Source organism: Salmo salar, chromosome 29 (assembly GCF_965601325.2).
Source record: "Salmo salar chromosome 29, fSalSal1, whole genome shotgun sequence".
In the NCBI taxonomy this organism is placed as follows: Eukaryota; Metazoa; Chordata; class Actinopteri; order Salmoniformes; family Salmonidae; genus Salmo; species Salmo salar.
Genome location: NC_138319.1, coordinates 2,684,086 through 2,708,253, shown reverse-complemented (window position 1 = coordinate 2,708,253; position 24,168 = coordinate 2,684,086). Strand labels below are relative to the sequence as shown.

The 24,168-nt window shown below is 41.5% G+C and overlaps 1 protein-coding gene across 6 annotated transcripts in view; it reads left to right on the top strand.

The window, feature by feature from the left end:
* LOC106590027 (neuropilin-1a) overlaps positions 1-24,168 on the top strand; it is a 126,811-nt gene that overhangs the window by 80,933 nt on the left and 21,710 nt on the right. For all 6 annotated transcript variants that reach the window (XM_014180515.3, XM_014180517.3, XM_014180516.3 and 3 more), the window contains 2 exons: positions 16,296-16,451; positions 19,454-19,598. In XM_014180515.3, coding sequence (XP_014035990.1) covers positions 16,296-16,451; positions 19,454-19,598 — 301 coding nt within the window. The remainder of the gene's footprint in view (positions 1-16,295; positions 16,452-19,453; positions 19,599-24,168) is intronic.

Genomic DNA, 24,168 nt, shown 5'->3' with positions numbered 1-24,168 from the left:
ATTAGGGCCTTTTTTAACCAGAACATGAATAATATTCAAGGTGGACGAATGCATACTCTTTTATAACGTATTGGAACGAGGGTACCCAACATGAACACTCGCGCCAGGTGTCTAATGGGACATCATCGTTCCATGGCTCTTGTTCGGTCAGATCTCCCTCCAGAAGACTCAAAACACTTTGTAAAGGCTGGTGACATCTAGTGGAAGCAATAGGAAGTGCCAAAATATTCCTCAACCCCTGTGTTTTTCAATGGGATAGGTTTAAAGGTAATACAACACATCAGGTATCCACTTCCTGTCAGAAAATGTCTCAGGGTTTTGCCTGCCAAATGAGTTCTGTTATACTCACAGACACCATTCAAACAGTTTTAGAAACTTTAGAGTGTTTTCTATCCATATATAATAAGTATATGCATATTCTAGTTACTGGGTAGGATTAGTAACCAGATTAAATCGGGTACATTTTTTTTATCCAGACGTGCAAATGCTGCCCCCTAGCCCTAACAGGTTAAGGTCCAGGGCTGAACGTTGGGACAGGACAGCTGCTTTGTTTTCTCAACGCCAGTGTACCCAACCGTCCCAAATTCTCTATTTAGTGCACTACTTTTAACCATGGTTGCATCCTATTCAATATTTACTGCACTACTAGACCAGGGCCCACAAGGTCCATAGTTGTGCACTATATAGGGAATAAGGTGCCATTTAGGATGCATTCCAAAAGTTTACTACCTATTGAATCACCCAAAACCAGGGTTTCTCAAAATCAGTCCTGGGGCCCACCCTGGGTGCACATTTTGGTTTTTGCCCTAGCTCTACACAGCTGATGCAAATAACCAACTCGTCATCAAGCTTTGATTCAACAGGTAATAAACTACCTGCCCTGAAGCAAGGCTACTGTCTCAGACTGAAATCTGTAATCATGCAACGTCTGACACACACACGCACAAGTACACACACGCACACACATACTCATACCTGCGACACCCGTTAGACCCACCCACCTCACTCCTCTTTTTTAGGATAAAATAGATGATCAACTGCTTAGTAAAGACGTGCATAATTTAACGGCAGAAAGAGCTAAAAATACGCTCGTAATTCTGTCAGGTAAACCCTGTTATGAATGGAAGGTCTTCGAAGGAGCTCATAGGTTTTACAGCATTACAGCGTTGTCGTGGTCATAATATTTTCATGAAAGAGGATTTCATTATACTTTAGGCTAATGGGGATGGAATCTGGAGGACAGACCCAAATCTGGAGGACAAGCCCAAACCAATATAATAATATAACACCATCTAGCCAGAGTCTCTACATGGAATTAGAGGAAGTGGCAATAGTGATGAATCACTATCTATCACAATGTTCAGAAGTACTGTAGTCTGGTCCCAGATCTTTGTGCTGTCTTACCAACTCTAAACAGTGACAATGACCATAAGAGTTGAAAAGACAGCACAAACAGGTCTGGGACCAGGCTAGTTTAGAAATACTGTACCTGAACACGCAAGGTATCCGATTGTTTGTTTTGGATTGCCAAAGAGGATCACACAACCTCCCCATGCAGTCAGAGATCTACTGTAGCTGGGAGTCTGTGTTTGTCTGTCTGGTCTTCGACTACCAGCTGGTGTTTGACTTTGAAATACATTAAGATAATACCCCGTCTCTGTGTGGTGATCAGCTTTTTCTGTGGTTGTTCTTTGTTTTTAGAGAGAGAGAGAGAGAGAGAGAGAAAGACAGAGAGAGAGAAAAGAAGAAGAGAAAATGTATTATTGTGTTCCCTGGAGTTTCTTGATTATTCATTCAGCCCACACACCAACAGATGGGGAATCTATTTTTCCCATCCACAGTCAGGGAGGCAAAGCAAAATAGGGCCCAAACTTGGTTAAAAACTAAACTATCCTTGAGAAATGATTGGACTAACTTCCACCAGCTCAATTATGAGGTAGTCAAACAGTAAGAATACGGCTATGGAAGTCATTGTTCTCTGAAATGAACTCTGTATTCCCCTCCACTTCTACCAACCACACCCCACCCCTCAGCTCTGCTATTCAGTTGGCAGCCACATAACAATGAGTTAACTGTAACCTCAGACAGTGATCCTGTTCCAGGGTCTGAGTCCCAAATTGCACCCTTGTTACTATATATAGAGAGCAATGGATGAGGATTATGTCCTTGTCCGACACTGTCTGTGGTGATTATAATAGATGATTCATGGAAGTAATCTCATCGAACTTGAGGAACACATAGGGCCAATGTTCCCTCAATTCTTTGGGGTATTGAGCAAATTTCAGGTCTGCTGAGCACAAACTTGAACATTGAAAATTCTGTGCAACTTCCGGCACGCATTTACTGTGAACTCTGAGGGTGTACCCACTTTAAGTTACAGTTTTATGTAATGCTCGGGCGTCGTGGGTGAGGAATCAAACGCAGGAAGCAGCGAGTACAAGGTAGTGGCTTTTAATGGGCCAAGAGGCGAACAAACACAAGCCACCCCAAACAGCGATAAGCGCACACACAAAACAAAGTGCCCCAAACACAGGGGAAAACACAGTCGGCGCAAAACCAACGCACAAGCGCAAACACAAGCATACAACAGAATAAACAATCCCGCACAAAGAGAAGGCGGGCCAGCTAATAATTATAGCCCCGCTAATCACTCCCACTACGAACAGGAGCAAACAATCACAAAAGGGGGAAAACAAAAAGGGAATCAGTGGCAGCTAGTAGGCCGGTGACGACGACCGCCGAGCTCCACCCGAGCTGGAGGGGGCGCCTCCTTCGGTGGGAATCGTGACATTTTAACAGTGGCCAGTCAGGCTGCTGTGGCTATTTGGTCATAATGTAGGACTATGAGAGTGGCCTACCATCAAAAGCAATGTAGAAAAATGCATTCCATAACATTTGAACATGGAAATAGCTGTTCTGTCAGTAGCAGCAAATGTGTGGTGTGCAATGTAGGCTTACATTCCATGAGACTCTTTCAGACAAGGAGGTGACTGAAAATGCTGTGTTGTTTGAATTAAGAAACCACTTTACAAAATAAAATTAATTATTATTTGCATCCCATTATTAGAGAGAAACAGACAAATTATGCTACCCTCTGCCTATTGGCTTCTTAGCTTTTTCAAGACCATCTCAAAATACAACACTGCCCCTTTAAGACATAAAAAAAGCTCTGTACCTGATTCACTTTTGAAAGATGGTTAGAAATGCATACATTTTGTGCTCTTGTAGGGAGCAACCACTCCACTATAACTTACTAACTAGCAAAGAATATGAACAAATGTGCACAGGTGGCAACATGCAGCTCTCACTTTGATATCAAAACAAGCGCATATACTCGCAACTGCTCATGCTATAAACACAGTCCAGTTCAAAGTGAATGGCACAGATCCACATATGACAATGGCTATTTGCATATAGGCCTACTGCAGCTCTGATTGGTTATGGTACCCCAGTCTGTGTAGGATACGGGCCTGAGTCGTGCCTGTCAATGCAATAGAATCCTGCTCCAAAGAGCTCTGCCTACAAGAAAATCTATCGCACAGTTAGTTTTTCATACTAAGTCTTGCATAGTTTGCTTTGTTTTGGTATGTTACATTGAAAGTGGCCAATATGGCATTGATTCGAGCACAATTCCCATAGTAGAGCGAAACGTTGATTGTGTTAACTGAAGGGGAAAACTCTAGAAAGTTGAGTGAAGTTCAATCTTGTGCTTCTCTGCGCACGGAATAGTAAGATGACACTGACAGATATGGCAGCTCTGCTTCTAGCTCCTAAACAGCTTAGAGGGAACATTGGTCATGACCACAGTCAAATTCCACATGACCGTTGAGTCATGGTAATCTCCTCTTATGCACTCTGGATATGTGTTTATAGTACCCAACTCGCTAATGACCATCAGGTCGCTAATAGCCTGGTACTCAGCGCTCTATTGTCCCTCTAACCACTATGACATCATTGCAAATGCAATCGAAGGTCACATCAAACACAGTATTATTCGTTTAAAACTCACCTCAATGTGATTGAACTATTTGAAGAAAGTAAGAGGTTGAAAGTGAGTAGAAAACATGGTCATTGTGGATGTTGTTTCAAAGTCAAACACAATGGAATGGACATCGCTTCCTAAGGCAGGGGTTCCCAAACTTTTTCTCTCGGTCCCCCCCTTTCATCATTGGGGAACATCCCACACCCCCCCTCTCCTGTGCGCACGCACATGCCACGTCTATTTCTATTGGAACAAGCACTGTTAATGACACAAACTGTTCACACCCCTCTTGTTGGTGGAGAGAATTTTGTAGGTTTAAAGGTCATTTTCTTGCAAATCAATACAATTTGCAATTTCTAATGTGTATGCATTTTATATTTGAGTGACTCAATAGCAATATCTATGGTCAAAAAAATAATAATTAAAAAAAGTTAGCTGACATGGGCTAGTTGATCTGGACATTTCTGAGAACTTATAAATAGTATTCAATGACTAACATGACAAGATGATTCCCTACCCAAGTTCGAAATTGCACCTTCGAAATTGCATTCTACTATTACTTTCAAGAGAAAGTTAAAAGCCGGACTGAAAATGTTACCCTCGCCCTACAGTTTGGGAACCATTGTCCTAAGGTGATGATTAATTTGAAACACCCATACGCCTATTAGAGCTTATGCATACACATAGGTCTATAAATGAGCACAAGCCCGAAAAAAAAAACCTGTACATAGCCTTATAGCCTACCGAATATTAGGCACTGCAGAAAAACATAAAAAATACAATGATTTAAGATGTCTTAGGTACATAATTGTTCTAGCCTATACTCCAAAATTAAACAAATTCAAGTAGTTGCCTATGAGTGTGGCCTGTATTATTATACATACTGGGTGGACTGGTTACCTTATCCTATGCTCCAAACTTTATATCCATGAGTCTGGGAGAGAACATATTGGCCAATACGGTTGGTTGATTGATTGTGCAGGCCAGCTTATTGAGTTAGCCTAGTAATAGGGTATTTTTATATTTTCTTAATAGGCTGACACATTACCTTAAGCTACAGAATATCTCACCACCATGCATTTCCATCTCCTCCTCTCTCTTCTTTATTATATTCTAGACATTGCGCAGATGGGCTTCAACAGTTTAATGAAATACATTTAGTTGTGAAAACATGTTACTATCGATATTCCCGAACAGATTTGACTGACTTGATTTCCCAAATGAAGCACTGGGTAGCTGCAGGAACAGGGTTGGAGAGCCCATGGCATACAGAGTTTGGGTTGAATATCATCTGTCGCACAGCGAGAGGCTGCATGTTCCTCAAACAGTGGTTGATAGATGGAGTGAAATGTGTTCTTATAAGCCCAGACATTTCCATTTGCAATCCCATGTGAAAGCAAAGTTTTGATGGTTGCCACTAAAAACGGGAGGATCCCAGCCTTTACTGCTACTATATTTATTTCTCAGTTGCTAAAATTAAGCATTACACCACTATAAAACTGGGAAAACGGCCTCCATTCGGATACAGGCGACATGTATTTTTCCCCTACCCCTGTTCCTGCCCATTTGATAATGAGCCATTGTAAATCTAAACAAAAGACAATATTACATTGAGAATCATTTGATGGGTGAAAATATGATCACTTGGTGAGAGAACAGCATGTGCAGCCTGAGGCAAGGAACAGAGCGCAAGTTTTTTTAAATAATCAATAGCCTATAGTCGCATCATGCCGCCCATATGCAGTGCATTTGGAAAGTATTCAGACCCCTTGATTTTTTCGACATTTTGTTATGTTACAGCCTTATTCTAAAATGGATGATATTACATTTTTCCCTCATCAATTTACACACAATACCCCATAATTACAAAGCGAAAACAGAGTTTTTGAAAATCTTGCACATTTATTCAAAATAAAAAACAGAAATATCTTATTTACATAAGTATTCAGACCTTTTGCTATGAGACTCGAAATTGAGCTCAGGTGCATCCTGTTTCCATTGATCATCCTTGAGATTTTTCTTCAACTTAATTGGAGTCCACCTGTGGTAAATTCAATTGATTGGACATGATTTGGAAAGGCACACACCTGTCTATGTACGGTCCCACAGTTGACAGTGCATGTCAGAGAAAAAAACAAGCCATGAGATCGAAGGAATTGTCCGTCGAGCTCCGAGACAGGATTGTGTCGAGGCACAGATCTGGGGAAGGGTTCAAAACAAATTCTGCAGCAGTGTCCAAGAACACATTGGCCCCCATCATTCAACCCAATGGTCACTGACAGAGCTCCAGAGTTCCTCTGTGGAGATGGGAGAACCTTCTAGAAAGGGAAGGAGAAAGGGATACTTAGAAGGACAACCATCTCTGTAACACTCCAGACGGAAGTCACTTCTCAGTAAAAGGCACATGACAGCCTGCTTGTAGTTTGCCAAAGGGCACCTACAGGACTCTCAGACAATGAGAAACAAGATTCTCTGGTCTGATGAAACTCTTTGGCCTGAAGCATGGTGGTGGCAGCATCATGCTGTGGGGATGTTTTTCAGCGGCAGGGACTGGGAGACTAGTCAGGATCGAGGGAAAGATGAACGGAGCAAAGTAAAGAGAGATCCTTGATGAGAACTTGCTCCAGAGCGCTCAGGACCTCAGACTGGGGCGAAGGTTCACCTTCCAACAGGACAGCGACCCTAAGCACACAGCCAAGACAACGCAGGACTGGCTTCGGGACAAGTCTCTGAATGTCCTTGAGTGGCCCAGCCAGAGCCTGAACTTGAACCTGATTGAACATCTCTGGAGAGACCTGAAAATAGCTGTGCAACGACACTCCCCATACAACATGATAGAGCTTGAGAGGATCTGCAGAGAAGAATTAGAGAAACTCCCCAAATACAGGTGTGCCAAGTTTTTTTTTACCTGTTTTTGCTTTGTCCTTATGGGGTATTTTTTGTAGATTGATGAGAGGGGAAAAAACGATTTAATCAATTTTAGAATAAGGCTAAAATGTGGAAAAAGTCAAGGGCTCTGAATACTTTCCGAATGCACTGTATGTTTTGATTTGTAAGACATTCTCAGGTTTGTAACATTCACAACAAAAGTTGTCAAGTAACTCTAAATCTAGCATACATAACCTGTTTCAAATGATCGCTTTTACGCTCAACATAGCCACTTCATATGTGCTCGCTTCAGAATGGGAAAAAGGCCCTTTCTATTGTATTCAGCTAAGTTCAACTATATTCTTCTTACTATAAAATCATATAATATAAGATAATGGCACGGGACTTATAAGCATATCTTGTCTGCTAAATTAACTAGCCTACAGCCTATAGCATGGCGCATAGCCAGATAACATACAGTAGGCTGACTGATATTCTATTCTTCTGAAATAAATGTTCTTCATATCATAATGTTTCTTTAGACCTGCCTAAAATAAATAATGGGTTTATTGTGATAATGTATATTAAATGGCCTGGAGATGCTAAAAGTGTTTGGTAATTAACGGTCAATTACTGTGAGACCAGCAGTCATTTGCATGACAATTACCAGCTGACAAAATGTGATAACCATCACAGCCTAGGAACACACACACACAACCTCTGATGTGGTGAAAACCTCTACGTTAATCTAATTGGACCAACAGGCTAAACTGTGGGCTTAAAAGCCTGTGCAACGACAATAATTCTGTTTCTGCTTTTCAGCGTAATGACTGGAGCCTGCTCTCTCTCTTTACATGTTGTTAAACACATGACTTAGAGGCAGCTTTCTCACACACACACACACACACACACACACACACACACACACACACACACACACACACACACACACACACACACACTAGTGGACCAGGTGAAAGAACCATTATTTTAGTAGGACAGGGAAAAACCCTGAGAGAAAGAGCAGGAAGAAGATAGAGAAAACAGAGGAAAAAGAGAAAGAGACATTATTTGGTCACTGCAATTTTTTTATGCGGCATTTCATGGGAACGGGTGTGTGCCCCTGTAGATGTGTGACTGGCCACCTGGATTTGGTCCTATGTAGCAAAATTTGAAATGTTTTTTACATTGGATAAAAGTATAGACTCAGAGCTAGAAAATGGTATATCATACACTGCAGTTGAGGAACAATGGTTAAGTAATCATGCTTTGAAAGTTGATAAATGACCCTTAAATGTTTTGGTACACCTAGATTTTATTTGTCTACACCTATTCAGCATTGTTCACAACTTCTTAGCCCCACCCATCTCTGTTAAGGATAGGGGGCAGTATTTTCACGTTCAGATGAAAAACGTTCCCAAATTAAACTGCCTCCTACTCAGACTCAGAAGGTAGGATATGCATATTATTAGTAGATTTGGATCGAAAACAACCGGAAGTTTCTAAAACTGTTTGAATGATGTCTGTGAGTATAACAGAACTCATATGTCAGGCAAAAACCTGAGAAAAATCCAACCAGGGAAATCTGAGAATTGTAGTTCTTCTTTTGAATCCCTATCGAAACTACAGTGTCTGTGGGGTCACATTGCACTTCCTAAGGCTTCCATTGGCTGTCAACAGCCTTTAGAAACTTGTTTCATCCTTCTCCTGTTACTGGGCAGAAAATAGGAGCTCTGTCAATCAATGGACTGCCTAAGGACAAAGGACTTGGTTATGCGCGAGCCCGCTAGTGCGCCGTTCCTTCTTTTTCTTCTTGAATGAATACGCTATTGTTTTATGTTAAAAAGACCCTAAGGATTGATTGTAAACAACGTTTGACATGTTTCAACGAACTGTAATGGAACATTTTGACGTTTCGTGTCTGGATTTATGCTTGCGCGATATGCCTTTGGATAGTGATCTGAACGCACGAACAAAACGGAGGTATTTGGACATAAATATGGAGTATTTCGAACAAAACGAACATTTCTTGTGGAAGTAGGAGTCCTGGGAGTGCATTCTGACGAAGATCAGCAAAGGTAAGTGAATATTTATAATACTTATTCTGAGTTTAGTTGACTCCAGAACTTTGCTGGTATCTGTATAGCTTGCTTTGATGGTGAGCTCTGTACTCAGAATATTGAAAAATGTGCTTTCGCCGAAAATGCTATTTTAAAATCTGACACAGCGGTTGCATTAAGGAGTAGTATATCTATAATTCTTTCAATAACTGTTGCAAAGGTTATCAACGTTTATGATGAGTATTTTTGTAAATTGATGTGCTCATTCACCGGAAGTTTTCGGTGGCAATACATTTTCTGAACATCACGCGCCAATGTAAAATGGGGTTTTTGGATATAAATATGAACTTTATCTAACAAAACATACATGTATTGTCTAACATTGAGTCCTGGGAGTGTCATCTGATGAAGATCGTCAAAGGTTAGTAATTCATTTTAGCTGTATTTGTGGTTTTTGTGACGCCTCTCCTTACTTGCAAAATGGCTGTTTGGTTTTTCTTGTTTAGGTGATGTGCTAACATAATCTAATGTTTTGCTTTCGCCGTAAAGCCTTTTTGAAATCGGACACTGTGGGTAGATTAACGAGAATCTTATCTTTAAAATGATGTATAATACTTGTATGTGTGAGAAATTTGAATGATGAGATTTTAGTTTTTTGAATTTGGCGCTGTGCTATTTCACTGGCTGTTGTCAAATCGATCCTGCTAATGGGATTCGCGTGTTAAGGGGTCACTAAGAGGTTAAGGATTCACGTGAGGCCATGTGCTAAACAGAGTGAGTAGTGTAGTAAACAACCAAAGATTTCAAGACTAAAGGCGGTAAAAGTAGTAGTCTACAATAAGGAAAAACTCCAAGAAAATATACACTTTATCTAGTCCTTGGCCTATATCCTAATCTGACTTTGGTGCAGTCCATGTTGTTCTTCACATTACCATCTCTGGTAAACACACACTGAATCAAATAAAATAGAACTTTATTTGTCACATGCACAGGATACAGAAGGTGTAAACGTTACAGTGAAATGTTTACTTGCATATTTGCATAGTAGCAATATAAAAAAAACAGAAAGTGTCCAGATAAAAATATTTCATAAATATTTTATAATTTGTAGATGACACTTACCCAGACACACTTGTCTAAATTTATGTATCACGTGAAATAAATGCTAAAACCACACCCCATCCACATGTAGCTAAGTGGCAGTGGTATAAAGTTCTAAAGTAAAAAATACTTTATAGTACTACTTTACTTTACTATTTATATTTTTGCCAACCTGTACTTTTACTTCACCACATTCTTAAAGAAAATAATGTACCTTTTAGTCCATACATTTTTCCCTTACACCCAAAAGTACTCGTTACATTTTGGCAGGAAAATGGTCCAATTCACACACTTATCAAGAGAACATCTCTGGTCATCCCTACTGCTTCTGGTCTGGTGGACTCACTAAACACAAATGCTTCATTTGTAAATGGTGTCTGAGTATTGGAGTGTGCCCCTGGCTATCCGTAAATCTAAAAAACCACAAAACTGTTCCGTCTGGTTTGCTTAATATAAGGAATTTGAAGTGGTTTATACTTGTACAATAGATGGCCAATATCATCCCCAGACACACCTGGCTAACATGATGGGTCATGTAATCATCTGGCGAAGTGGAGTCTTTTGAATTAGACATGTAGCTTGCAAGATAACTAGCTAAATAATGAACCAGCATAATTCCAACTCATACTACTACTGTACCACCAATTCAAACTGATTGTCATAGCTGTAGTATGAATCTGGAAGTAGGTAAATCTAACTAACTAGGTTCAATGTTCGCTAGCTAACTAACAGTACGCTTTAACTTGAAATGAAAATTCCTTTCTGACTAAATTTGGTGGATGAACGCTTCACGGCAGACTGGAACCATTTAACAAAATGTTGTTTGTAGCTACATCTTGTTTGGCCAGCGTTGTGTCAAGTCACTCCGGTTCACACTGACTGTGGTGTGTGCAGAAAGTAGACCATCACAACTTTTTCCAACTGATCTGTTGATAGTGCCTGCTAAATTCAGGGCATCAATGTTGTTGAGAAAAGTAGCAAAACTTTTTTAGTTCTCAATGGCTCAAAAAAGCAGCGGTAGAAAGGACTATCAACACATCTTCTTCTTCTTTGGGATTTGGTTGGCGGATCGCATCCAACTTAAAAGGTGCATACACCTCCACCTACTGTACTGAAGTGTGAGGCCAGTCACGGCCTGCCTAAATTAAATTATTGTCATTATTCCTGTTTCTAAAAGGAAAAAAATAACACCACCAACTAACATCCACTGACATCCACTGTGTTCTTGATAAGAAGTTACATTGTGTGTCTGTCTTAATTGATATGTCGAAGGCTTTTGAGACCGTGGACCATGCTGTGTTAGTGCAAATGTTGTGGAATTACTGGTCATGCTCTAGATAGGTTTATCAATTACCTATCAAATCGTACACAATGTGTAATGGCGGATGGTTGTAAATCTGTGTCCATAGAGGTGTGCTCAGGTGTTCCGCAAGGTTCTATTTTGGGCCCACTGTTGTTCATTTTGTATATCAACAACATTGGGGATCTTATTGAAACAGCGGATGTTCATTTTTAAGCAGATGATACTGTTTTTTATTCAAGTGGTAGTAGTTTATCTTTGGCTTTTGAAAATGCCCAAAGAGCATTTAACATCATACAACAGACTCTGTATGATTTAAAGCTGGCTCTAAATTCAGGTAAAACAAAATGTATGGTACTTTCAAATGCCAGGCATATTCCTAATCATGTCATTGCTACATTGGCTGGACATACTATAGAGCAAGTTAAAGTTTACAAATATTTGGGTGTGTGGGTTGATGATAAGCTGAGCATGTAGAGAACTTGATAAGGAAGCTCAAGCTGAAAATAGGTTTTTATTACCGGCATGAGGCTTGTTTTTCTTTTGAGGCCAGGAACGAGCTGGTATGATGTAAATTACTGGCGGTTTTAGATTTTAGTGATGTTATATATGTGCAGGCCTCAACCACTGCCCTGGGAGCACTTGATTCAGTGTATCATGCAGCCCTCAGGTTCATTACAAATCAAAAACGTCTAATACATCATCGTGATCTCTACAGCGCTGTTGGCTGGTCGTCATTGCCCTTGCGTAGGCTTAGACACTGGTATACACTGATTTATAAGGCCATATTGTGTAAAATGCCATTTAATCTCTGTTCTTTTTTAGTCAGGTCGGTAAATAAATATCAATTACTGTTCCATTCTCATTTGCTTCTAGCAGTACCAAAAATTAGAACAGGTCATGGTAGAAATAGTTTTAGTTACTTAGGTCCGTGGTACTGGAATTCTCTCCTGAACATTTTAAAATTTGATGATCTAGTTTCGTTGGTGGAGTTTAAACACTTGATCGATGTATATATCATAGAAGAGTGTAATTGTTTTAGGCCAGCTGTTTTTAGTCAAGACTTTTGTGTTTTTAACGTAAAATGTTTTGTTGTAATGTATGTGTGTTTATAGTTTTGTTTAATGTTGTGTTTGTGTATGTAAGTTGTTTTGTCTGAAACATTGTTCCCCCTGCTGCTATTGGACCAGGTCTCTCTTGGAAAAAAATATGTTATCTCAATGAGAAAAAACGGTATAAATAAAGGTAAAATAAAAATTAAAACCCTATACCTATATACCACTCTTTCATAAAAACAAACAAAAAGTACACCTAGCTACTTCTCTGCCTCAGCATACGACACCTTCTGCACTACTCTGACTCTGGTCACTTCAACCTGCCTCTCTCGCACTGGACACTTCTGATCCACAGCAACATGAGCACCCCTACAGTAGACACACACAACTTTATCCACCGAAAATACACAATCCTCTGTCCCACGCCCTCTTGCACACTTCCCACATCTTGGAATCTCCTTCCTACACACTGCTGCAACATGACCACTGCACCTGAAACAGTGCAGTGGAGTCAGCACAAAAGCTCCAACAGGATAACTGATACTTCCTAACATGACTTTGTCTGGTAGAGACTCTAACTCAAAACTCAAAAGGACTGATAATGACTCCTATGTTTCACCACGCTCCCCACCGGGTCTGCGTCGCACCAAACACCAGGAATTTTCCATTTTCAACTCCACACTTAACGCTACCCCAGAAATCATTCCTTTGAATGATGCCATGTTCCTAAGAGCAAAGCAATTAACAGATCTTGACCCAAGTTGCATGACTCGGAGCGCCTGCTCTCTTTGACCAGAAAAAACAAACAAATATCACAAATCCACTACAGGTTACCTTCACTGATTCAACTGCACCCAACTCTTTTCTCACCCATCCTGAGGGGCGTTAAGGGGTTTGGGTGAGCTATGCCTTCCATGCCTCAGACACACACACACACACACACACACACACACACACACACACACACACACACCCACACCCCCCCCCCCATACACACTCCGAGTTAAAGAAGTGCCAGCAGATATGATTACCCTCTTTGTCCTGTGCGTTTTGGACTGTGTACAGTATGTTCAGCCGTTGTTGTTTTAGCTTGTCTGTCCAGTATACCTGACCCTTGTAACACTGGTCTGTTAGCATTGCCGTGGTTCCCTTTTCTGCTCTGTTTTGGCTGAACAACGAGTCATAAATAAATCATGTCTCTCATTAGCACAGCCCTGTTATCAGGCTCATGTCTGTGAAATTGATCCAGTATGTCTGTTCTCTCCTTACAACAGAATAGCCTTACAAGGCTCTGTCGTTTAGATCCTCAGGTCCTCAGCAAAGCAGCCCGGCTTCTCCTCTCTTCAGTTTTATTTTCCTTATTTTTGTTCTTCTGTTCTCTCCTCTCTTCTCCTCTCTCTCTCTCTCTCTCTCTCTCTCTCTCTCTCTCCTTGTCTTGTCTTCTCTTATCTTTTGCTCTCCCTCTCTCCTTCTCCTCACCTCACCTCTCCTCATGGCCCTCACTGTACCCACCCTCAGAGTACTGCTCTTTATAGCCATGCATTTTTGAACATGCTCAGACTGGGCCTGATGGAGGAATCACAACTCTGTGTGTCTGAGTCCATGGTCTGGAGGTACAGAGCAGATCATTGTGATCAGGTGACTGCTCACTGACGCATAACTAAGAAGAGTGAAGGAGACACAGGCAGAGGGAACCATTTAGCCAGCCAATGACACAGCCTATCTGACTGACTATGAGTGTTCATGAGTTTTCTCAATTAGGGGTGGTCACTGACTGAGAGAGCTCCTAACTCTTGTAACTCTCGTAACGTTCTAATTCCATTATTCCATTATGGCTAATGAGGATCCAAGCAGAAGGATGATCCATGGCCAAGTCATCCCACTCGACCTTGTCTTCTCAGTAAGCCGATCTGTCATTGGTTCAGGTCAGCCGTGAAGCAGCATAGGAGGCAACTCTCATGACATGTCATCCCCTATAAAAGGAGATGATGAGGAGGAGGATGAGGAGGACTTGCCTTGCCTCGCCTCACTCTTCTCCTCTCCTCTCTCATTTTCTCCCCATCCAGACCGCTCTCCATCTGTACTGGCACATTCTTATTTTCTTCCCCTCTCCCTTCCAACCATGCGATGGGGATTGTGACTTGTCTGTTATTAAAAAGGAAGGCTCTGAAACAGGGGATTTGATTCTGTCTCTGTTTATGGGGCAAAACAAATCTGGGCCTTATTCTGTAAACCCAGTTAAGCTCCAAGGCAGGAACAAAAGTATTCTGTCTTTCTCTCTCTTTTTTTTCTTCATCCATCCATCGGCTCCCCCAAAAAAGTAAGTAATATATAGACTTTATTCATGGTCTCCCCATCTGGTTTTATCCTTTGTTTTTGGATCTGAATGCATTTAAAGTAGACAAATTACAATGTATTCAGGAATGACAATGTATACACAATGTATTCACTGTGATATGCAGATGTGAGTCTGAGTCTTAACTATCATATGTTAAGCATGTGCAGCGGAGCAAGGGAGAGAGAGGAGCACTCTTCACTGTTTAAGGCTGTATGGATGTCTTTAACCTGCACTGCCTGGGCTGCCTGTACTGACTGGCTAGCTGGCTAGTGGTCTAGTCAGCTGGTTTAAGCTAGTATTGAAAGGCTGATCTCCTCGGCTCTCTGTGGTTGCATACCAAATGGCTCCCGATTTAGTGCACTAGCCGTATGGACCCTGGTCAGATTAGTGCACTATAGGGAATAGGGAGCCATTTGAGATGCATCATTTACTCCTTATTAGCATCAGTGTGTCCTGTCAAATGAGAGAGTGAGGGAGAGAGCCAAACTGGAGGTTTCTCCCACGGGCCCTCCATCAGTCGTCCGCCAGTCTTTCCTCCCCTTCTCTTCTGTTTTGGATAGAGAGATGAGATGCAGGATTTAAGTGGCATCCATACGGGCAGACCAGAGGATGAAGACAAGCCAAAAGGACAAGTGTTGTTTTTCTTTCTCTGCGTGAGGGACCAGCGAGCCGATACAATGTCTTCTCTCTCTCTCAGAGTGGGGGCTACTGTAACTAACAGTCCACGTCTGAACTGTTTAATCAATCCAGACTCAAGCCCCTACTGTAACTTTAGCCCTGTTAGACAAGCTTGATGGGACATGGATCTGTCCATTTAAGGGGATCCATGGGGAGATGGGGTGGTTGAGGTCGAGATGTCCTGATTGTTCAGAGGAGTAGGAGTCAACACATGGAGAGGCAGTGCAGGAGTATGGGTTTGCTTCTTCCTGACAGAGACAGACAGAGACAGAGACTGTCCACAGTTCTGATAGAAAACAGTGTAAACGTTCTCAAACCCTGATGCAGGGAAACCTCCTTCACTTTAGTCTGTTCAGCATCACAGTCCTTTCAACCTTACTGACTCTGTTCTAACTCCCTTCTCTCCAATAACCTCTTGGCCCTATTCTCCCAGTCTGACAGTCGGCTCGTAAAAATATAATAACAAATCAGTAATGTTACAGCAGTTCATGATTATTTATGAAGCTACATTTTTTTTTACACAGCCTTATACTATTTGAAATTCAACCTAATATCGGCTTTTTTTCTGTTGAATATGAGGAGACTCCATTCCATTCAATATTCACTTTTATCAAATAAGCTCTTCCCATCACAGGAAATTAAGATTTCATCCAGTGTCCTTTTTTTATCAATAGAATATCATTCCGTACTTCTGCTGTTTATTACATTTCAGTCATAGTTTGATGAGGTGTGGGCTAAAGGTGCTTTCCAATAACTATTTTATATCGTCAGTATTTGGTACATGCAGTACAGTTTCTCTTTATACTGAAAGTACAGTATTTCTGTATGCTCTGTACTATTCCACACAAGAAGTTCCCTAATGAGAAAGATAAAGTTTGAATTGAACTTTACTGACCGTTCCCTCTCTCCTTAGGTGGACTTGGGTTTCCTTCGGTTTGTGTCGGCCATCGGAACACAGGGGGCCGTTTCCCAGGAGACCAGGAAAACCTACTGGATCAAGTCCTACAAGGTGGATGTCAGCTCTAACGGAGAAGACTGGATCACACTAAAGGAGGGGTCAAAACAGAAGGTAAGAGAGATTACTCCTCACCCACTCTACCCCACTGCCCACCTCTAAGATTGCATGGTGTCATAAGCGCATAGGCTTTTCTTATACTTCAGCACTGTGTGTGTTACTGCAGAAGTAGCAGTACTAATAGAATAGTATATCAAAAGCAGAAGACATGGCCAACCAGACCCAGTACTTCAAATAGTCAGTCATGTGTAAACTAACAGTCAGCCAGAGTTGAATTGTGGTCTCCTCCTTAATATTAGCTTGGATCTCTGTCTCAGCCACACCATACCTCAAAAAAGGGGAATGCCCCTGGCCTGGTCTGGTCTGTGTTCTGTTCTGTCTTTGTGTAACAAAAATGTTCCCACTATAATATTATGTGCTAAGCGTGGTATGCTAATACACACAACATTGTGTGAGAGAGACTGTATTTACAATGCCGTACTACTCTCTGTCTTTTAAAGAGACTACAGTCGTCAAATCAAATTAGATTTGTCACAAGAGCCAAATACAACAGGTGTAGACCTTACCGTGAAATGCTTACTTACAAGCCTTAACAAACAATGTAGTTCAAGAAATAGAGTTAAGAAAATATTTTCAAAATAAAATTAAATGTAACACAAAATAATAATAACGGGGATACAGGTTAGTCAAGGTAATTTTTACATGTAGGTAGGAGTAAAGTGACTATGCATAGATAATAAACAGCAAGTGTGGGGGGGGGGGCAGCAATGTAAATAGTCCGGGTGGCCATTTGATTAATTGTTCAGCAGTCTTATAGCTTGGGGATAGAAGCTGTTAAGGAGCCTTTTGGACCTAGACTTGGCGCTCTGATACTGGTTGCCGTGTGGTAGCATAGAGAACAGTTTATGACTTGGGTGACTAGAGTCTTTGACAATTTTTTGGGCCTTCCTCTGACACCGCCTGGTATATAGGTCGTAGTCATTTAGTGAGGGCTGGATGAAGTCATTGTTTACTGTGGGTCAGGCTCTGGTATTTTTCTGAAAAAGGAAAGGGGTTATTAAAGGCTTTAATAAACCAGGAGTGAGATGGATGAATGAAATGGGGAGGAGGGAGAGAGAAAGAAAAAGATTAATGGATGGTAAGAGGAGAGGTTCCATGTTTGAGCAGCTGGTAGAGGTGGCTAATAGTGAAAGAGAGAGAGAGAATTAACCCGAGCGTTACTAACCGATCAGCGATCAGCCTGTGAAACAGACCAGCAGACTCTCTATCTGTAAACATCTCTCTCGGTGTTCACACTCCACAGGGCCATCAAAATGTTAGTTTGACCAGCCTAAGTTATCTGTGGAACCTGTAAACAGTCACCATTGTACATGTGTGTGTATGTGTCAAAATGTGTGTGTGTGTTTATGTCAAGGACAGCAACATTTTCCCCAAATAGCAACCAAAGTAGCACTTTTTGTGCTTGTGTGTGAGTGTGTGTACCCTACCCACCACCCCTCTCAGGCCCAATTTTTTTAAGACCTATCCTAAGTATACCGTTCTTTTTTTAAAGCACCGGGTGCTTAAATGTGATGTGGAAAACCATGTTTCTCTGTTCCGGCCTCTAAAGTGCTTTTGTGAGGAGTGGGTCCCATTTACTAGGTGCTGAGCCCGCAGTTTGGCGCTTTAGCGTGATGGTGATGGCGCTAGCTAGCTGGAAAAATCCAGGTAATGCGACAGAGAGAGAGAATCTCTGACCGGCCTGACATTTAAGAGAGTGGATAACTTTTTTTTTTTGCCATTCCTTACTTCCGTTACTCAGTTGATGACTATTATCTATAGGGAACCAGGAGTGGGAAGTAGGGACAGGGAAGTGAGGATAGGGACAGGGAAGTGAGGATAGGGACAGGGAAGTGAGGATAGGAACAGGAAAGTGAGGATAGGGACAGGGAAGTAAAGATAGGGACAGGGAAGTGAGGATAGGGACGGGGAGAGGAAGGCTCTTAGACGGACTTAAGGTTCCATTGGCCCTGCCTGCTGACATTTTATCTCATTTGTCTCATACACTTCAGCCAAGATTAGGTTTACTACCAAGCAACCCACTGCTACTGATTGGCTAGCACTATTCTCTCACGGGGTTAACACCACAGTACCACTGGTTTCTACAGAGTACAGAGTCACTCAGTCAGACAGGTCAGAGAGATCCCACCAAATGTTTGTGTGTGTGTGTGTATATGTGTGAGTGTGAGTGTGTGCGTGTACACGTTTTACTGTACTTGTGAGTACCAGAAGTCCACACAAGAATAGTAAACCAACCAAAATTCAGAAAATACTATTTTTGGGTTAGAACTAGAATTAGGATTAGGGGTTAGGTTTATGGGTTAGGAGTTAGGGTTAGGTTTAGGGCTTAAGGTTAGGGGTAGGAAAAATAGTATTTTCAATGGGAATCAATTGTTGGTCTCCAAAAAGTCCTCACAAGAGTAGCAAGACATAGCTGTGTGTATGTATGTATGTATGTATGTATGTATGTATGTATGTGTGTGTGTGTGTGTGTGTGTGGTGTGTGTGTGTGTGTGTGTGTGTGTGTGTGTGTGTGTGTGTGTGTGTGTGTGTGTGTGTGTGTCCGTGCCTGCGTGTGTGCGTGCTTGTAATAAAGGTTGTTCAGATAACTGATGGAGTAGCGGAAAGATGTTCAGATCACTGATGGAGTAGCAGAAAGGGCACTGTGCTGTTCTATACACTCATCTGTGTCTGTCCTCTCTGGAAGACATGTATTATCTGTATGTATTAGTTTAGTTGACATTTCATTAACACTCAGTTTGGTGGTACCTCATTTTGGTGGTAAAACTGTAGGCTAAAAGATTGAATTCCTGTATTGCTTTTTGCAGCAGTGTTACAAGTGAAATATTTAATGTGGCCATTAAAATAAATTACAATATACTGTCCCTATGCTGTGTGGGAAACTGTGTGATGCGAGGCCCAGGCCTCAGTTGGCCAAGTAGGCCTCTTTCCTGGTGAATCTACATCACGTACTAAACAAACTGTGTATAATTAACAACTTCTTGTCTCCATCCCAGGTTTTCCAAGGGAACACCAACCCTACTGATGTTGCCAGGACGATGCTTCCCAAACCCACTCTCACCCGCTTCGTCCGGGTCCGGCCCATTGCCTGGGAAATGGGCATCGCTCTGCGCTTCGAGGTGTACGGCTGTAAGATATCAGGTCAGTACCATAGAAATCTCAGTGTTTCACACTGTCTGGCACTGGCAGACCAGACTCTACTTAGCGATGTTAGTTTGCCATGCAAATGGCAAAACAATATTCAAATGCATGCAAGTCACTGACTGCTGATGATATTTTATTTACCCGATTTTACTTTTTGGTAAAATGAGTACCGTAAATTCCGGACTATAAGCCGCAACTTTTTTCCCAGGCTTTGAACCTCGCGGCTTAAACAATGATGCGGCTAATATATGGATTTTTCCCGCTTTCAATTTTTTTTTCTCCAAATTAACACATTCTGTGACGTGCTCAGTTTTTTGGCGGCATGAAGCTTTCATTAGACCAATGAAATTGCCGAACGGTTAAGGTCAAACAACTTTTTTGTTTACTGTTTAGATTAAATCGAGCGCTCTCAAACTTCCCATCATTCTGATTACAGTAGTCATTTTGTCACCCTCATCATGGCAAAGACACGGAGAAATGCATATGATGCAGCTTGCAAGTTGAAGGCGATTGATCTGGCTGTTGGAAAAGGAAATAGAGCTGCTGCACGGGAGCTTGGTCTTAAGGAGTCGATGATAAGACGTTGGAAACAGCAGCGTGAGGAATTGGCTCAGTGCAAAAAGACAACTAAAGCTTACTGCAAATTTTTTATTTTTTGTTGCAAGCCATGTTTCGTTAAAGCCTAATTATTTTTGTTACAAGCCGTGTTTCGTTAAAGCCTGTGTAAAGTTAATTTGTTTCAATGTACCGGTAGGCACCTGCGGCTTATAGACATGTGCGGCTTATTTATGTTCAAAATAATATCTTTTTTAAATTCAGTGGGTGCGGCTTATATTCAGGTGCGCTTAATAGTCTGGAAATTACGGTAAGTGATATTTTTGCACAGGTCTCCATTGGAATTTGTTTAGGCCTTTCGTCTCTCATGTAACCTACCTGGTTGATGTTTTCCTCCTCGTCTTAGATGAAATGGTTTACTATCTCACAGTAGTGAGAGCCCAGTGAGAGAAGGTTTACTCTGAGGCAAGTGCTGCCTTCTGCATTATGAAGGAGAGACACATGAAGGTGATTACGTATTTATGTTACCTGATGTTTGAATGTACCTCATTCAATATGGATGACTTCAACAGCAAGCAGACAGGCAGAGCTCTTGGAGCGGGGGCCAGCAGAGCGCCTTCCCCTAGCTGAGTGCTGCTGCTTCTACCGCGTAGACACACACACACACACACACACACACACACACACACACACACACACACACACACACACACCACCTCCATGGCTCTGGTCCACCTTCCTGTCCCCCCCTCCCCAACCCACCTAGCCTCAGTCTCCTGCTGCAGTGATCCTCATCAGTGTGATGTTGGAACCTTTCCACCCACTGCAAGGCTTTGATTGTGGCTGGGTTCATATCATCACTTCCATTTTTGTCATGCATTTCTTGTATGAGTATGTGAAAGGATTTATGTGTGTGTGGGGTTCTTTTTCATGTGTGTGCTTTTGTTTGTCTGAAAGTCTGTCTATGTTCTCTTGCTTTTGAATGTTTATTAGTATTTGTGCTTGTTAGTGTGTGTGAGAGCCTGTGCCTTTTATGTGTGTGCGTCTCTATGCGTTTGAGTGTTTGTGCATGTGTGTGTGGTGTGTGTGTGTGTATCTACATATATGTGTATCTGTGGCAGAGCAGAGGGCAGTGCGGTGCTGGCACATAGCTGGAGAGGGTTTGGGCTTGCGACCAGACCGCACTACAGACACACAGACACAAAGACCACACTGCAGACACATCACAGGAGCAGGGAGTGCCACAGGGCCCCTCTGTGCCGTCATCAGCCTGCGGCAGGCAGAACACCACTCTGATCATGCTGCCAGCTGGGATTTTCTGCAGGCACTCAGAGAGCGGGGGGGAGGGAGGGGAGGGGGGGGAGGGGGGCAGGGAATCTTGTAATGCTCAAGTCAGGTTTGAGAAGGTTCCAAGTATATATTTTTATGCGTGTGATTTCAGAATTTGTTCGGAAGCTAGATTTCCTTCCAACTGGCAACAGATTTTCATGCAAATACTCTAGAATCCGCATAAAGAAAATATGTCAATTTTCCCACCAGTGGTGTGTTTTCACCAATTGCACTTTTTGTGGGTAAAAATCAGTGCGTGATGATATAGTGCACACAAAATAATTTTTTTGCGCTTACGTTTTCATGTTCGGAATAAAAATGTAAAGTTCAATATATTTCTATCCTACTTTCAACTCTACCGATATTTTTGTCACAAAAAACAGTTGCGTTAAATAGCAAATGTGCCTGCTCAGGTCTTGGCATGTGCGCTCTAGCCAACAGATTGCAGATACAGTGTGGGTAGGCTCTGCAGGTAGGCTAGTCTACATGATGAGATTATTATGGATGATTATTTGTCATACGGCAGTCCAGCATCAATCATCATGTCACTAGAATGATACCCTTGATATTTATTGGAAAGGCGAATCAAGATCACAGTGCACTTTCACCACCCTGTGAAATTCATCATAAGTTATTTCATCTGTAGCCTAATACACTGCTCGGTTTCCCGAGTCATAGTGGGAGGACCACACACCATATCATTGCTTGACTCCAAGTTTACTTCGATATGATGGTTATTATATAAATATTTGCCCATAAAGGCGTTTCCACCGCCTTTTCTCACATAATTAATTTTACAGACACAAAAAGATCCCACAATGTAGAACAAACAAATTATCTGTCGGGATTTATAAAATTGTACTGAAACTTCCTATTTCCACACAGCTGTCGTGACTTTTTTTTTTATACGGTATGACTTTACCTTACGCATGCTGTATATAGATTTTTTCTACAGTATTATTGATTGTATGTTTGTTTATTGTAACTCTGTGTTGTTGCATGTGTCAAACTGCTTTGCTTTATCTTGGCCACGTCGCAGTTGCAAATGAGAACTTGTTCTCAACTAGCCTACCTGGTTAAATAAAGGTGAAATAAAATAAAACTTGCATAAAAACTGTGGATGGAAACATGGTTATTGTTCCAAAATGGGATTCTTAGGCAACAGGACAGTTAACCCCCACTGCCAGTAAAAACCAAGGCACGTTGCCTGCTAATTATCTATAGGCTATCTTTCAACTTGTATATTTTTACAACAGTTTGAAATGAGGTGCGTTCCTCCTCCTCATTAATTCACATAGAAGTAGCCCATTTCACTGTGGCGGACAACTTACGTTTGAGGCATGCTATGCTGATGTAAGGCAAGGATTAGCTAGATGAGGCAGACAGACTTATCTTTTCGATGTGAGCCCAATGGCCCAAGCATTCCACCAGTGTTTCCCTAGGTCAAGTATGCAGACATTTGCACATTTCCAGTCAGAACAGAACCTGCCCAAACTTTTTCACCCTGGTGCATTTTCCAGATGGTGCTCATATTGCCTTTGTTGTTGTTTTCCTTACTAATAATTACTCTGTGTGTTCGTATCAAAGTAAGTGCCTTATTACTTTATCATAATGCAGTTTCTGTATACTGTGTTGTGTAATTTCTACTGTAGCACACCGTATTTATGTATGGAGCATAATGTATTCTGTGTGTATTCCTTTACAACCACGGACAAGCAAGGTACTGATTTCATAACCTTTATGGTGTTATACTCAATTGTGCTTATGTAGTTACATTTTTCTATTAGTTCTGTAAAACAATGCTGATGCTAATGGCGTCAAAGAAGTATTAGCAAAGATTTTTATAACTAACCCAAGATAGACCAGCGCCTGTCATTTCCAATGGGAGCAAATTAATCATATAGGGTATAATAAGCAAGGAGATGGGCAGAAAAAGTAAGGACGTGGGCAGAGCCAAGCATGAGCTAGTAAGATCCTATTGGCGCGTTCTAGCATTTATTTGCATATTTTCGTTAGGGAATGCCTACCCTGTGAAGTGCGCATGTGCAAAACTTCTGTTGTATCCTGAAGTTACCCAGGCTGGCCTTATCATAACCATTGAATTGGCCTGTATTTGGCCTGCATAGCTATGCCCTTCCCCCTTGTGGAGCTCTAAAGTTATTATGTTACTTGTAATAGTGTTTTATTGCTATATCCTGATATTGTATTGTAATTACTAATAATTCCTCTTTATTCTGTATTTCAGAAACTACACACACACATTATTGAACATAACTTGCCAACATCATAACTGGAACTGAACATCTTTTGTGCTAAAGATTGAGGACACCTTTGTATGCTAGCAACATACTGTTTGAAGAGGGAGTAGGGAGGATGAGGGAGTGGAGACGATGGTGAGAGAGTGGGGAGGTGGGTGAGATATTGTCAATACAATTGCATAATGGAACTATATTTGATTTGTATGTGAACTGTATGTCCAATTGCAAAAAAGGGGCTTTGCACTCAAGACTGGGTCTCATCAAAACCAAGAGCAGGGCCAGGAGGGGTGAAATGGCTGGAGGCCTTCCAGCTACTGCAGACCTACTGTACTTCACCCAAAAAATAATCATTGTTAAAATTTACAAAAATCTCCAGAAATTCTGCATTTGTTAGCTGTCTCTTTTTGAAAGACATGTCTAATGCT